Source organism: Lemur catta, chromosome 8, assembly GCF_020740605.2.
Source record: "Lemur catta isolate mLemCat1 chromosome 8, mLemCat1.pri, whole genome shotgun sequence".
NCBI classification, from domain to species: Eukaryota; Metazoa; Chordata; class Mammalia; order Primates; family Lemuridae; genus Lemur; species Lemur catta.
This window is the reverse complement of record NC_059135.1, coordinates 24,273,878-24,288,926: the sequence shown is the minus strand read 5'-3', so window position 1 is coordinate 24,288,926 and position 15,049 is coordinate 24,273,878. Positions and strand designations below refer to the sequence as shown.

At 36.5% G+C, this 15,049-nt stretch overlaps 1 protein-coding gene across 15 annotated transcripts in view; it reads left to right on the top strand.

Annotated features, from left to right (window-relative positions):
* The first annotated feature begins 471 nt into the window (after window positions 1-471).
* Window positions 472-15,049, top strand: part of MAP2 (microtubule associated protein 2) — a 68,549-nt gene continuing 53,971 nt past the window's right edge. For 12 of the 15 annotated variants that reach the window (XM_045558630.1, XM_045558626.1, XM_045558628.1 and 9 more), the window contains exon 1: window positions 512-779. In XM_045558630.1, coding sequence (XP_045414586.1) covers window positions 518-779 — 262 coding nt within the window. In that variant the 5' untranslated portion in view covers window positions 512-517. Of the gene's footprint in view, window positions 780-15,049 lie in introns of all 15 variants that reach the window. The other 3 variants (XM_045558632.1, XM_045558631.1, XM_045558618.1) reach the window with 3 other exon arrangements.

Here is a 15,049-nt window from a genome sequence, read left to right as displayed (position 1 = left end):
TGAAAGGGCTAATATTTTGGCCATTATCTTTTCTAGGTTTCACTGGCAGTCATGTTTTTAAGAGGGTACATGGAATAATTTTCCATAGAATTTTCCCTCTGTCACTCCTCTTCTCACTTTTTTCTAATCATTTTTCTCATATTGCAGATTTTCCCTATGCAGAAGGATTCCTTGACTCTACCATACGGCCATTATAAGTCAATGAAAGTTAATTAAGATGTGTATTTAAATGCCAAATGCTAGTTATAAAAAAAAAAATAGTAGACATAGAATGATGGTGATTTATATTAAAAGAATATTCCAGAAATAGTCTATAAAAACCAAGGAGGTGTGACAATGAGTAGCTATTGATATTAAACATAGGTTATTGTACATGTTTCTTTGACCATAGAAAACCACTGGATATGCTACAAATTTCTCCTATTTTGGTACTACTAATATCAGATAAGATTTCCCCAAAGTCATGGCTACTATTTTTCCTCTTCCAATTGCAGGAGAAGTTACAAGGCATTGAAGAATGGCAGATGAACGGAAAGATGAAGCAAAGCCTCCTCACTGGACCTCAACTCAACTAACAGAGGCATCTGCACACCCACATCAACCTGAGATTAAGGATCAAGGCGGGGCAGGGGAAGGACTTGTGCGAAGCGCCAATGGATTCCCATACAGGGAGGATGAAGAAGGTGCCTTTGGAGAACATGGGTCACAGGGCACCTATTCAAATACCAAAGAGAATGGGATCAACGGAGAGCTGACCTCAGCTGACAGAGAAACAGCAGGTAACTAAGGGCTCTGCTGTCACCAATGTTTGCTTTGTGCTTTAAATCAGTATAGTCTGAAAGGGAGCTAATTTACGGCACTAATTCTCTTACCAGTGCTAGGACTGAAATTGCAGTCAGTCAGAGGAAATAGATGTTAAAAGGAGAGAAAACAGTCCAGGTGAAATGGCTCATGCCTATAATCCCCACACTTTGGGAGGCCAAGGTGGGAGGATCAGTTGAAGCCAGGAGTTCAAGACTAGCCTGGGCAACATAGCAAGACCTCATCTCTAAAAAAAAAAAAAAAAAAAAAAAAATTTTAAATTAGCCGGGCATGGTGGTAAGCACCTATAGTTCCACCTACTCAGGAGGATGAGGCAGGAGGATCACGCAGGCTCAGGAGTTTGAGGTTGCAGTAAGCCGTGATTGCACCATTGCACTGCCCCCTAGGCAACAGAGCAAGACCCACTTTCAGAAAAAAAAGTAGACAAACATGGCAACTAGCCAGAAATTGCCCCAAATTAGTTGTAATCTCAATCTCATTTCTCCATTTAGGTTTTTTTTTTTTTTTTTTTTTTGAGACAGATTCTCACTTTGTTGCCCGGGCTAGAGCGAGTGCCGTGGCGTCAGCCTAGCTCACAGCAACCTCAAACTCCTGGGCTTAAGCGATCCTACTGCCTCAGCCTCCCCAGTAGCTGGGACTACAGGCATGCGCCACCATGCCCGGCTAATTTTTTCTATATATATATTTTAGTTGTCCAGGTAATTTTTATTTCTATTTTTAGTAGAGACGGGGTCTGGCTCAGGCTCGTCTCGAACTCCTGACCTCTAGCGATCCACCCGCCTCGGCCTCCCAGAGGGCTAGGATTACAGGCGTGAGCCACCGTGCCCGGCCTAATTTTTATCATGTTAATTTTTACAGACAAATGGCCCAGTGTATGTATGTTTTGCTAGAAACTGTCAGCATTTTAACTCATTGAAAGAAAACTTCACAAATAGTTTCTTTTTGGTTCTCTTAAATGACATTGGAGCTAAATCAATAGACTGATTAGAAGCATATTTACGTTTTGGAGCAGAAAGAATTGTAAAATCTATTTCCCCAGTCTTCCAAAAGAAAAAAAAAAAACAGAGAAAGAGAAATACAGAAAACAAACACGCACATAAATACAGGAACTACTTCAGTCTTCCTCAGACAGTGATTTCAAAAATAATATACAAATGCTTGAAGGAGAACATAATATAATTTACTCTTAAGTGCTTCTTTTCAAAGTATAATTTCCACCAATAGTTAACCTTTACTCTATCATTAGTAATATTATCATTAATGGCATAGTCATGAGACAGCATTAATGGCATAGAGAAACACTAACCTGCATTATAGCATTATTTTCCTTTTTTCTGTGTTTCAGAATTCAGTGCATTTGAACTTGCAGACAGTTACTTGTCCCAAAAAAAGTAAATAACCTACAGGTAGTAAGAAACGCTATGTCCTCTTCAAAATTATCTCTTACTTATTCAAAGATTGGTTTTGTATACCCCATCAATTAGCAACATTTATCAGCTGTACACGCTTTTTAAAAAGATATTTAAATTTTAATAGGGAAATATGAAAGGCATTTCAAATGACTTTTGAAAGTCAGGGCATGTGCAAGGAATGTTCCATGAACTTCATGGATCAAGATGATCTCGAAGCAGATGTGAAACCTGTGCATACAGTTAAGTTGGATACAAAGCAAAATGTGTAAGTGCCAAATGAATAGTATAGAAAGGCAAAGTTGAAGAGGGATTATTTCTACTTAGGGCCAAAGTTCCCAAATTGTGCACAGAAGCATGTTGGGATGCCGCAGCAAATTCATAGGGGTGTGGGCCAGATGTTGTAAATACTGTGGGGAAACACAGTGATACTCAACATCTGTCAAATGAATGAACTGTTAGCTCCAGGTACTTCACAGTTTCTACATTAGGCACACTATCTTCCTTTTGAAGATGTCATATCTTTTTAAAGTTGGATTTTCAGCAGTCATTCTGAGTAACAGCAAGTAACATGCAGAAATCCTTGTGGAACAGGAAAAGAGGGTGATAATGTCCAATATGATTCAAGGATTTGAGGAGCTGTGTGGTGCCCAACAGGCATGTACATTCTATCAGTAAAAAATCATCATTAAGAATGAAATAAAAACACTATTTTCACCGTTCATGGTTACAATGAAGATTAAAATAAGATGGTAAAGTGTATAAAGTGAATAGCTCAAGAAATGATAACTATTAATCACCATTGTTATTATTATTTCTGGTGGTAGTGGTGGTATCAATATGGACAATGTAGTACTCTTGAGCAAGTGATTTTTTTTCTACAGCTGAGTATAACACAACTTGAAGAGGGTGGGATTTGGGTGTCAGGAGCACTAAGAGGATTTTGAAAGGATTGCAGCCTGAGGGGATGACAGCAGGTTATAGCATCTTGGTTGTGGGGAAGAAAAGAGATAATATCATAGGCTAAGATTTTTCTCATCATTATATCCTGCAGCACCTAGCATGACACCCGCAGAACTCAATAAACGTTTGTTGAGGGAGCGAGTGAATGAATGCAAAAAGAAGAAAGAAAGTCCTTTTCAAATTAATGGTCTTACTTTTTCCCTTGGACTCTCTCATCAGTTGACTCTCACTGACTATTTTGGAGCCTTTTAAAACACTCAAGAAAAAATCACTATAGTGTGCTTGGTCAAGCAGCAGAGACCCAAAATCATTCACTATTTCATTTGTTCAATGTTCTTAATTAAGTATTTAAGAGCATCAGAAAAATCTATTTGTCAGGTCAGTGTGTCCTTGCCAGCTTCCTTGAGAAAAAAATATAAATTTAAAAGAGACTAAGAGATGTTTCTTTTAAGTGATGGGTTCAAGAGCATCCAGAGTTAATTTTGAATTTAGTCAACATATATCACACAAATTTTATATTACCTTTGGGAGATTGATTATAAAGGGTTTTATATGTATGTTCTTAGTGACGACAGTTGTAAACAGTCAGCTGTGGGTTACCAGAGTGATGTATTCAATCCAAACTATGGTGTGATTTTAAAGAAATTCCCTCCGGAAATAACAGGCCAAGTATTGAATCCATAAAATATACACGTGTGGAAAGCTGTAGGAAAAGGGAAATGTAAAATATTATTTCTTCATACCTACAGAGGATGTTCCAGTGATAAGTTAATGTGCAATTAAATTTCTCTCCCAACTCAAATTTAATAAAATAGTAAATTTTATCTTTCATGGTTTATTGAAAACTATCTCACAAATCGTGTAATGAAAATCATCTCCAATAAAAGGAAATGTTCTTAAATCCCAAATATGGTATTAAAAAATGCTATCCTTTGATGATGTAGACCACTAATATGATATGGCATTAAATTTTGATGTGATTATTTTAAAGACAACTAGGGAGCTATATACCAGCCTACTCTTTTATCATTCACATATGATCAACCAGTGTATTGCATTTTTTCCCTCTAAAGGATATTTCTCAGGACATTGTTAACATAAAGCATTTTCACTGGCATCAGATCCTCAGCTATGTGTTGGGGTGTCCAGGCCCTTACTGGGTAAATCCAAAAATCTTTTGTCTACTTTCCTTTTTTGCTATAGTCTTCTCTTCATTTTTAGAAATGAATCCTTTCCCCAAGGTTGTTTCTTTTTTATTCATCTCTATAAAAGAAATCACATGATAAATGAATTGCAATCAATATCTTCCTCCCCCTTCCTTCCTTCATCAGTGTGGGTTAACTTCAACCAAGGGTCTTTCTTTTTTCCCCCTCATCCCCCCTTTCAGTGTTCACCTTCTTTTATGGTCCATAATGATTTTTAAAGGAGCAAGCTCATAGTCAGCTTATCCTTGATCTTCCACAATGAGACCAGGAGGTGAGGGAGTGGGGAATGTTAGAAGGCGATAATAATTTAAATTTTATTTCTTTAAAGCTTACTCTTCTAGATTGTATCTCTTTCCTTATAATTTAAAACTAGTCCATAAAAAGATGAATAGAAGTATTTTTTCAACAGTAGCATAATTTTTAATTCTTTAAGATTTTTTCTTACCATTAAAATGTCCTTTTTAGAAGCCATTCCACAGAAGCAGGAAAAAAGAAATGTGAAACTATTGAGAATCTAGCCACTTAGGAAAGCTCTTGTCATAATAAGACAAAGGCATCATTTTTAAATTATTTTCCAAAGCATGAATAATAAGAGTAATGGCTTGTAATAATCCCTTCCTCTCTTTTCTACCTTATCTTTATTAAGGAAAGCAGAGGAATGCCTTTGGTCCCCACAGAGTTCCAACTCTGAATGACAATTGGGAGCCTCACCTTTAAGTTTCTTACCCAGGGTTGGGGCCCAAACTCATGTTAGAATTCATATCAGGATAGTATCTTGTAAGTGGACAAAAGAGATGATTTGTCAAATTTGTAAAACAGTGAATGAAAATCATTTTAGAAAGTGGAAAATTAAAAAATAGCCTTTGAAATGACATTTTAAGGACATATAAAAGCAATTGATTTCTGCAATCATTGTGCACATGACTTAACAATGTAGCGGGTTTTGACCTCATCTTACATTCCCTTATCTATTATATCAAATCCTGTCTTTACTGTGCATGTTTATAGAATCATTTTGAATACAGCTCTTTCTAATAGCAAAAACAGGGATCTGCAAACAAAGTACTGGTTCTGTCTTTGATGTTGCTCTTAAAAAAATCATAGTTTTGCTGTCACTTCCTTTTCATCTAAAGAGGGGGATAGATTTTCTAATTCCTATTCATCCCTCAAGGATCACTTTAAAACATATTGTGAAAATGTATACACAACTGCAGCTTGGAAATTTGTATAACGTTGCAAACTTCCATAGTGCTCCTCAGTTTATAAAGCGCCATCAATCTGCTATCTCATTTTATTTTGGGGGGTGATTTCCATGAGGATATCTGTCATTAGAGTCTTCATTTTACAAATGAGACTAAAGCACAGAATGGCTAAGCGACTTGCCCAGTGTTACACGTCAGAAAGTGAGGGAGCTGAATTGTGAACACAAGGCTCAGGAATCCCGTGACTCTTTCTTCTTCTGAACTGTCCTACCCCTAAGAGGTAGTGTGGGATTTTTTTTTTCTATTGTTTATAAATTACTTGGCTTCATAAATGAAAGCTTTCAAAACATTTTTAGATGGGAGTATTTTTTTTTTCTGGTTCTCAGGATTAATTTTGCAAGTGTCAGGATTTGTCTTTTATTAGAAAACAGTGTTGGACTCTGCTAATTCTCTGTCGTAGTTGTGGATAATATGATAGAAAGCTGGAAGGGACCAGTGAGATGATGTTTTACGTTCCTCCCCTCTACCAGTTTAGTCACCCCTCTGTGATCACATGTCTACAACCAGAATCCAAGCCTCTCGCCTTACAGACCAATGCTTATTCCACCACCCCACTCTGCCAGATTGAGAGCGGCACAGTCAGTTGCAGCAGTTATCAATTATAGGCAAAGAGGACAATTCTTTTTCTATTGCAGAACTGTCATATTCATGTAACTTTAAGCAATACAAAAAAATCGTAATTTTTTTCCCAGTTTTCAGCCTGAGTGGAGGAAGAAAGGAGGCAGCTCTGAGATGTTTTTAAATACCAAAACGTTAAAATTTTTAAAATCAGGCTTTGGTGATTTTTGGCAATCTTAAGGTGCGATGCTTTGAACACCTGTGAGAAAGACTACTCACAATATAAAGTAAAATGCCTTTGTGACCATCAAGAGCCAATGTCAGCTGTCTCCTTAGGTAAATGTGAAGATTAAAGGGCATTTCTTCAGTTTACTCACCAAGCATTCCCAGGATTCCTTTGTTTCCCCAGCATTTCCAGCTGTGCTACCCAGATCTACCCCCTGCCAAAGACGTGAGAGCTGGAAAAGCTGTTCCAGGTTATAGGTAGTCACCTTTCCAGAGCTTACCAAGGGAGCTGTGTCTTGTAAAGCCTCGCCTTGCACTGTAATATCCGCATAACTCTAGCAGCTAAGTGATGAACAGACCAAGATCTACGAATTTATTGTTGCTGCAATTATAAATTTAAGCTTGAAAACACACTATGGAGAACAGGTTTGGCATCTCTTACATGCAAAAGAGCTAAATATACCTTTCGTCTTCTCCCTGTTCTCCTTTTCAATCTCAGAAAATTCAAATCTATCTTTTCTTACCTCTCCCATTCTCCCTGCCTCCATTTCTAGATTTGAGGTTTACTAATAGCAGTCAGCATCCCATTTAAAATGTGGCCTATTGCATATAAGATCGTACTAATTTATATGAAGGAAAACAGTTCAGAACCATTTTTCCTGCAAAATGACTAAAGCCATCCGCATCACCCCCCAAAAGCAAATAAACAAGCTGCCTAACAATGCAAGAGGTTGCAGATTTTCCTTTCCTTGTTGCCATGCCAACCACTCATTGCTCCCGCTGCCATTTCCCTGAGCTCCGCAGAGAGAGGAGTGTGCACAGCGGAGTTATTTAGCATTCAAGGGTGGATCTGCAGAAAACCGCACAGCCTCTCTGCAAAGCGTCTAGGCCTGGCGGCACCGATGGATGAAGACAGAAAATAGGGATGTTTTCAGTGTTTTTTTTTTTTCCGAAAGGTTAGGCGTCTGAGGCTAGGGAGAGTGAGAAAGACGAGGATTGACAGAAAAGGCAGTTCCACGAGGTTTGTATTTGTCACGTTTGTTTTGTCCTATGTGGTCTCTCTACCAGGTGAAGCAGGTTGTGGGTATTAGCGTCAATCGTAATATGTGGCTTGTCTTGTTGATGAGTAGAAGGGTCTGAACCTAATTTAGGAATAGCTTACGTGGACAGTATAATAAAGTATTGCGTCTCTTATTCTTGGTAAGGTATGAGCTTGTATATAGCAGGTATTGCCAGCTAAAGCTTTCGATGTTTTACAAATTGGAGGAAAAGATAAAGTTTTTTGTTTATATACAGTTTATATACAGTTATAGGGTAGTTTGTCCCATAAAAATATATCTTTACTCTTCAGTTGAAGTCCTAAAGATGAGATTTTCATAAGACAGTAATTCTGAATCAAAATATGAGGAAAACTTGGTTCCTTAAGACTTGTTTCAGTTACACCCAATGACTCAACAAATTGAAGTACGATTGTATTCCTTGGAATTTTAATTGCCTACAAACAGTTCACATTGTGAAGAGCAAGGCTCTAACACAATATAATGTGATATTTAAAAACTAAGGTTAATTTGCATTCACATTTACTCCTGTGTGTGTTCCTCAAGAAAATTCCTCCCATGCGCTGTGGGAATCAGTCTCACTTCTCGTCTTGCTTTGTGCTAAATGTCAGAACTACATCACAAGCACTTAAAAAAAAAGTGTTTTCTCGTACTCTTAGGTCCACTGACACTTTAAAATTTATTTTGTTGAATTTGAGTCCTAATGCAGCAGATTTGTGCTAGGAGCAATTCAGTCTTCTTTGTAAAAATTATTCTGTCTGGCTTGCTTATGAGTATAAATATAACTTAATTATCATTTTATTTTTCACTGGGCCCTTCCTCCCATCCTGAATTTTCCAAGATCTTATCAAGTTTTCTCCTCTCTAATTTACTGTCATGTTTTGTCATCATATTTTTCCTTTCATGTTTTCCAATTTTTTGAGATTTAAAAAAAAATCTCCATTTATAGAAAAATTCTAAACAGTTCCTAAAATCTTTTTTATTTGTAGTGAACAGATGAAAATAATCAGTAACAGAAGTGAGTCTTCTAGATTCATTTTTGGACTGTCTAAGCCTTTGTTTTAGTCAGGATTATGCACGGCCTTTTTCTTTCGCCTATTATATTTCTAAGTAGTCTCTCCACAAAAGAGAAAAGAAAAAGAAAAAGACATTTAATAGTAATTTTGAATGAATACATTGCTCAAGTATCTTGAGAATATATTCATCATCATCAAACAATATGTTTCTTTGAAACGTGTGAAAGATAAGTGTACATTCTTTCATTATATTGCTTGTATATGTCTGAGAAAAATATTCGACACCGTATACCAAATGCCACCATGAGGTTCGGCTTTGGGTTTGATTTTATTGCGGCGGCGGAGAGGTTAGCAAACAGACACAGGCATACCTAGCAGTTATCTCTTTCTCTCTTTCCTCCCCAAGCTATTGAGATAAACCGACTCTTTCTGCTTCAGTGTGTCAAAGCTTTTTCTCTTCCTCTCATTCCCTCACACTTCACTGCTCCTCAGTACATTACATAAAAGCACGTGCTTTGACTGTCAGGGGAGTCTGGAAATCATATCAGGAGCAGATGAACAGAACAACTGGTGCTGCATTGCAGACCTGGTAGTCTCAGCATTATCTGACCTGGCATCGTAAGTCCTGGGGGGAAAGGACACTGAACTGTGTGCTACTGGCTCACCATTGAGCTCATCTCTCTGAATGAGTCACCATTCAGCAACACTCATAGAAAATACAGTTCAAAAACCAGCCAAGCTGATGAGCAAAGAAGGAAGAAAGCATATGCCCTAGGTTCTCGTGCAACCTTTAACAAGTATGCAAATGCTCGATGGTTATTAGAACACAGAAATAAGAGTAAAATACAGCTGATTTCAGAAATACTCAAAATTTGAAAAAGAAAAGCAATAGGCATGAATAGATCAGAGAGAAATTTGAGATTCAAAGAAAAATCATCTTTAATAGAGATTCGGCTTTAGCAGCCTGAAAATTAGACTCAAGTTTTTCAGTCCAAATTTTTTATTTGCAAACACAGGTCAAGAGAGTGCTGGCATAGGAGCACCTCTGATTCCTGCATAAGCATCTCCAGCATGAAGGGTCAGTTGTTTGATTGATCTAAAACCTTCTGTTTTGCAACACAAGTTACATTTTGCCCAACCGATGTGTGGTGGTTTCATTCACATGCAACAAGAGATGGAAAAACATTTGGAAGGGTACAGCCCTACAGGAAACATTCTCAGAAGTCCATAAGCAAAGGTAGAAAGCTAACGTAGATTTTATTCTCTGAAATTAGTCTTTTCCTATGCTGAACAACCCCAAGTGCCATGTTTATATCTAGCTAATAGCATTAATCATAGCAAACATTTTACTGAGGTTACTTGCTACTTGTTTTTATCCCAATCACTAGGTTGCAAATGTTTTGAGGTAAAACTTGTGCTTTTTTCATCTTTCTTTTCCTCTTGGCATATAATGCAGTGCTTATGTTCTACCATAGGTGCTCATAAATATTTTTTAAATTGAACTAAGGAAGAGAGAGTTAGTATTCGTGTACAGTTATCAGAATGGAAATCATGTAAACAAAATGGTGCTACAAAAATTATACCACAGCGTGAGCCATGCATTAGCAGGAAAGACTGTGTTAGAAAGGAATACCGGAAATAAAGAGGCAAATTGAGAAATTAGGAGAGGAGGCAAGATCCAAAGTAAAGACTATAGAACTGTGGGTTAAAACAGACAGAAATTAAGTAGGAACTCCAAAATACGGTAGTGAAAGGATATGGTAGAAGAATTGGTATGATCTGAAAGTGGGAATGGGAGTTGGGAGTAAAGAAAATACATTTTTACTGTAGATATCAATAAGACATCTAATTGGAGATATTTTCTTAATGATGAAAATTACTGACCTGGAAAGAAAAGGAAAAGTTGGGATAAATGACCTTTCTAAGAGACATTTATAATCTAACCGCTAAGGAACCCATGGATATTGAAAAACTTCATGTTCATCCCTGCAAAATGGAGGCCAATATTATAATTGGCTTGAATTGAAAATGCCACTGAAGTATTCTGCAAACAGAACTCCATAACACGTGTCCCTTTTCATCCTCTAAGATAAGGATTGTTTCACTATTCTAGGTCAGGAGCTCAAGTTAATCTCATTTCTGACAAATGTACAATCTAAATCTTAAAGCAAATGGATGTTCTAAGCCATGGACTTAATTATACTCCTTCTTTAAAGGAGTCTACCAGTATGGTCTTGGAGAGAGAGATGTTATGTATCCTATTTTTGAGGGTCAGTATGAACAAATATCACTACTGCCCTTTATTTCTCTATTTCATCTTTGAGTCTATAAAATAATTTGCAAATGACAAGTTCTTAGGTAATAAACAGTATTTCCATATTGAATTAACAGGAGAATTTCCATGTTAACTATAGGAAAATGTTTTGATTTCCATTATATATTTATTTAGTTTCATTATTTTAAGAAAAAAAGCTTCCTGGGATCCATAATTTTCTTTTCTTTTTGACATATTTGAATGAAAAATGCTCACATTTACATTTTCTAATTCTAATTATTAAGTATTTCAGTATTTAAAGGACTTCTTCTCCAAAGAGAAAACTAATAGTAGTAAGAATAATGGTCAACTTACTTTTATAAGCAATTTAAAAAATAAGTCAATTTATGAGATACGTTTTTCTCCCTGTTGCATTTTTCATCTTAATGCCTACATTTAAAATTTGGCTATTGGTTGTTTTTCTCATCAGCTTGAAAATTAGAGATGTGACTAAAGCATTAGAAAGGTTGGAATAAACTTGCTTTCCTTGGAGCTGTATTGGAACACAAATGCCGATGGGGGTAATGTGGCTTTTTCTCCAAAATACTACACCAACTTGGTAGAGATCACTAAGCACATAAGCATATTTTTTCCAGGCCAATTCTCGCCTAATTCCTACAAGTCCTGACTGCAATAAGAAAAGAAGCAAAGAATTGATGTTGAAGTAAATAGAGTAGCCAGTTACTAAAATCACATTTCAGGAGAGAAAGTTCATTCATTTGGAATAACAATTGCCCCCTGCTCTCCTGAAAATATCTACCATCCTGCCAAAGAAAAATACAGTGCTTGAAATGCTCTGTGGACCACATGTAACTTGCACATATGATCTAAATACAACATCAAAAATACTGCTCAAGAATTTGGCTGTTTTGATGACACAGGTTTCCTTTCTAGTTGGATTTTACTCTTTAAGGGTGAACTGAAGCTACTCTAGCTAATAATTTAGCTTATCAGCTTATGATTGGAATCACTGGATAGGTTTGGATTTAATATTTTTAATGTGAAGAAAAAACTCTCCCAAATTATGTTTAATTTCTTAAAGTAAATTTTAAGATATTGAGCATTTCTTCAATTCTAACTATAAATGCTTGAGCCCTGAATAATGATAAAGTTTCAACTTTCTCATGTGTTCTCTGATACAACTGAATATGGAAAAACTATAGCATGTAAATATGTAAAAGTCATGTTGGTTTCCCCATGTGCTGAGTGTATTATATGATGTATTGGGAGTAAAGTGATTGTTCCATCACATGGATTCTAAATTCCATATGCTTCTATGTCACAGGGCCTCTAAAGATTTGCTTAAGTTACGCTGGAGCATAGACGAAGCAAAAAAAGTTAGCCAAGCTATTGATTTCTACCATTTTATTGTAACAAATATAGTTTCTCCTAGAAGAAAGATCCAAGTTTACAGGGGTAACTAGTAAAGATTCTTCTTGGCATATAAAGAACGTATATTTCAAAAGTTCCATTCCAATGACATGTTTTTGGAATCTAGAATTTTTTGCATTGTATCCTCTGTCTCAGGCATTCCTAGGTTTTGCAGCCATAGAAGCGTTGGTTTCTCCATAAGAAACCATAGTCTCCAAATACAGGTGAAACTTTTAAAGCATAGAGAGACCTTTATTGAATGAGTGTTGTCACATGCATAAACGCACACACACTACTGCATTTCTGTACACACACGCAATATTTTATATTTTGTTTATCCCACAGTTACTCTTTCTAAGGGTGAGTTTATTCAAGTTCTCTTTGTTTTATTGATATTTCATTTCTCTACTAATATTATTAATAATGTCTCATGCTACATTCCTTTGGCAATGTGATGTGTTTCAAAACAAGGCACAAGATACTTCAATTTCCCGCAAGTCTACAAAGAGTAGTAGTACATTGTAATGGTTTTGACAAGATGCAAAACAAAGCATTTCAAAGTTCCAAAGGTGTTGTCAATTCCCTCAGTGCTGTAATTATTATATTCAATTTATTGTTATTAAAGCTACTTGAAAATTCCAAAGAGCAAATTTCCCTAGAAATTTCCCTTTCTTGAGTTAATTTAAGATCAATAAAATATTAGAATTTTAGTTAATTAGTAAATGTTTACTATGTGGGCTGAAAACAGCATAAATATGCATATACTACTCTATTGAAACTCCCAGCACCACCAGCAGCAGAAACCTTTAACTAGAGCAAGATAAGTATAAAGCTGGATTGGGACTGTATTGATTTATGGTATTTCTTTTTATTTTTTATTTTATTTATTTATATTTCTTGAGACAGAATCTTGCTCTGTTGCCCCAGCTAGAGTGCATTGGGGTCATCATAGCTCACTGAAACCTCAAACTCCTGGGCTCAAGCAATCCTCCTGCCTCAGCCTCTGAGTAGCTGGGACTACAGATGCCCAGCTAATTTTTTTATTTTTTTCTAGAGAACAGAGTCTCGCTCTTGCTCAGGCTGGTCTCAAACTCCTGGCCTCAAGCCATCCTCCCGCCTCGGCCTCTCAGAGTGCTAGGATTATAGGTGAAAACCACTGTGCTTGACCATGGTTTACTGTATTTCTTCTGCTAATGTGTTTTTTTCCTACTTCCAGCTGGGTCCTGAAAATTAGAAGAAAAATTTTTCAATAGGTACTATTTCTGATCTGTGCTGTTCTAATTACTTTTGACTCCATAATATAATATCCTTAACCTATGGTATCCTTTCACTGAAAATCATATTCATTTACTACACTTTCCTCCTTGTCCAAATGTCAATGCTGTTAAGCTCTAAAGACTTCATTTGAGTACGTAAAGGTGTAATTTAAATAAGATTGTGGGTTTGAGAACGTAGGTTGAGTTAGGAAAGAAAGGGGTGGGGGGAGGAAATTCTCCTATAATCATACGCTGCACTCACAGTGCTAGCTCACCAGTTTGCGAATGCATTTCAGAAGAGGACCGTGTGAGTGACTACGGAGAATCAGTCAAATTCTGTGACCACTATTAGTAAATCTTAAAAAACAAAAACAAAACACATCCTTCAACAAGATTGCCCTCCTTCAACACAATTTAAATGTGGGAACACCATGTCTTACTCATCTTTCTGTTCCCCATAATGACTAAGCATAGCTCCGTTGTCTATAGCAGGTGCAAAATAAGTTCTTTTAAATTCAAGTACCCTTCAGAACTGAACTATGTAAAATCATGATTCCTTTATCTTAAATGCATTTCTCATTAACGAACTTCACCTCAAATGTGTTTTCCCCATAAACTAAATTTGTCCTTGTCTTAATCACTAAATCTTTGGAAGAAATCTCCAAAGGAAAAAGCTCTTAGGCAAAGATCTGTAGCAGCAGTGTTGGCCAGTGTGACCCTTTGAGAGTAACAGAAGTCTGTCTAGGGTGGGACATGCCAATGCTGCCCTCTTTAATTAATATGAAGGTGCCAGGGAAACAAACAAACAAAAACCCAACAATTTGCTCTTTTAATTTCCTTCATTGCCAGTTGATTGCAGGAAATAGTTTCAGAGGAACCATTTACTCTCCAAATTAAGCAAGGAATAGAAGCAAGGAACTTTTCTTCTTTCCCCATTTTTGCGAATTTGTCTAGGGTCTTTGTTTAGCAGAGTGCTTCCAACTACACAGTGCTTTTCTTGTTGACTAGTTTCCATCAGCAGCAGCAATTAGCATTGGTTTCCTAGGCAACTGTTCTGTACCCTACTGAGAAAAACCTTTTCTTGACAGGAGCATTGTGTCTAAAATTGCTTTGTTTTCCTTCTTCCACAAGTGTGCAGTAAGCTTATTTGTCATTTCTTCTAACACAGCATTATTATACCCGAGATTCTTAAAAGCAGAAACATTTACTGGCTTTTGTATCCCATATGTTGAATTTACTGTCAATGTCTCTTGCTTCTCTTTTAACAACCTGAAAGAAATCAGCAAAAATATGTTCTCAGGCCTATGCCAAGGTGCTTGTCTTTTTTGTTTACAGTTTAATTGGTGAGCCTTTACATGTTCAAGTAATCATAACTGGTACTGATGAAGAAAACCAAAGGTTATCCATTCAAAATCAAATTTATGTATGGGTCTATCACCAGTGTTATATATCACTCAGAAGCAAGTGGAAACTGTCAGGACCATTGAGAACGTTTCAACTCCATTGCTTTTATTATTAATCAACCAAGAAATATTGATAGAGTAGTATTATAAAATAATTGAACAAAAAAGGATGCTAAAAACAGGCCTG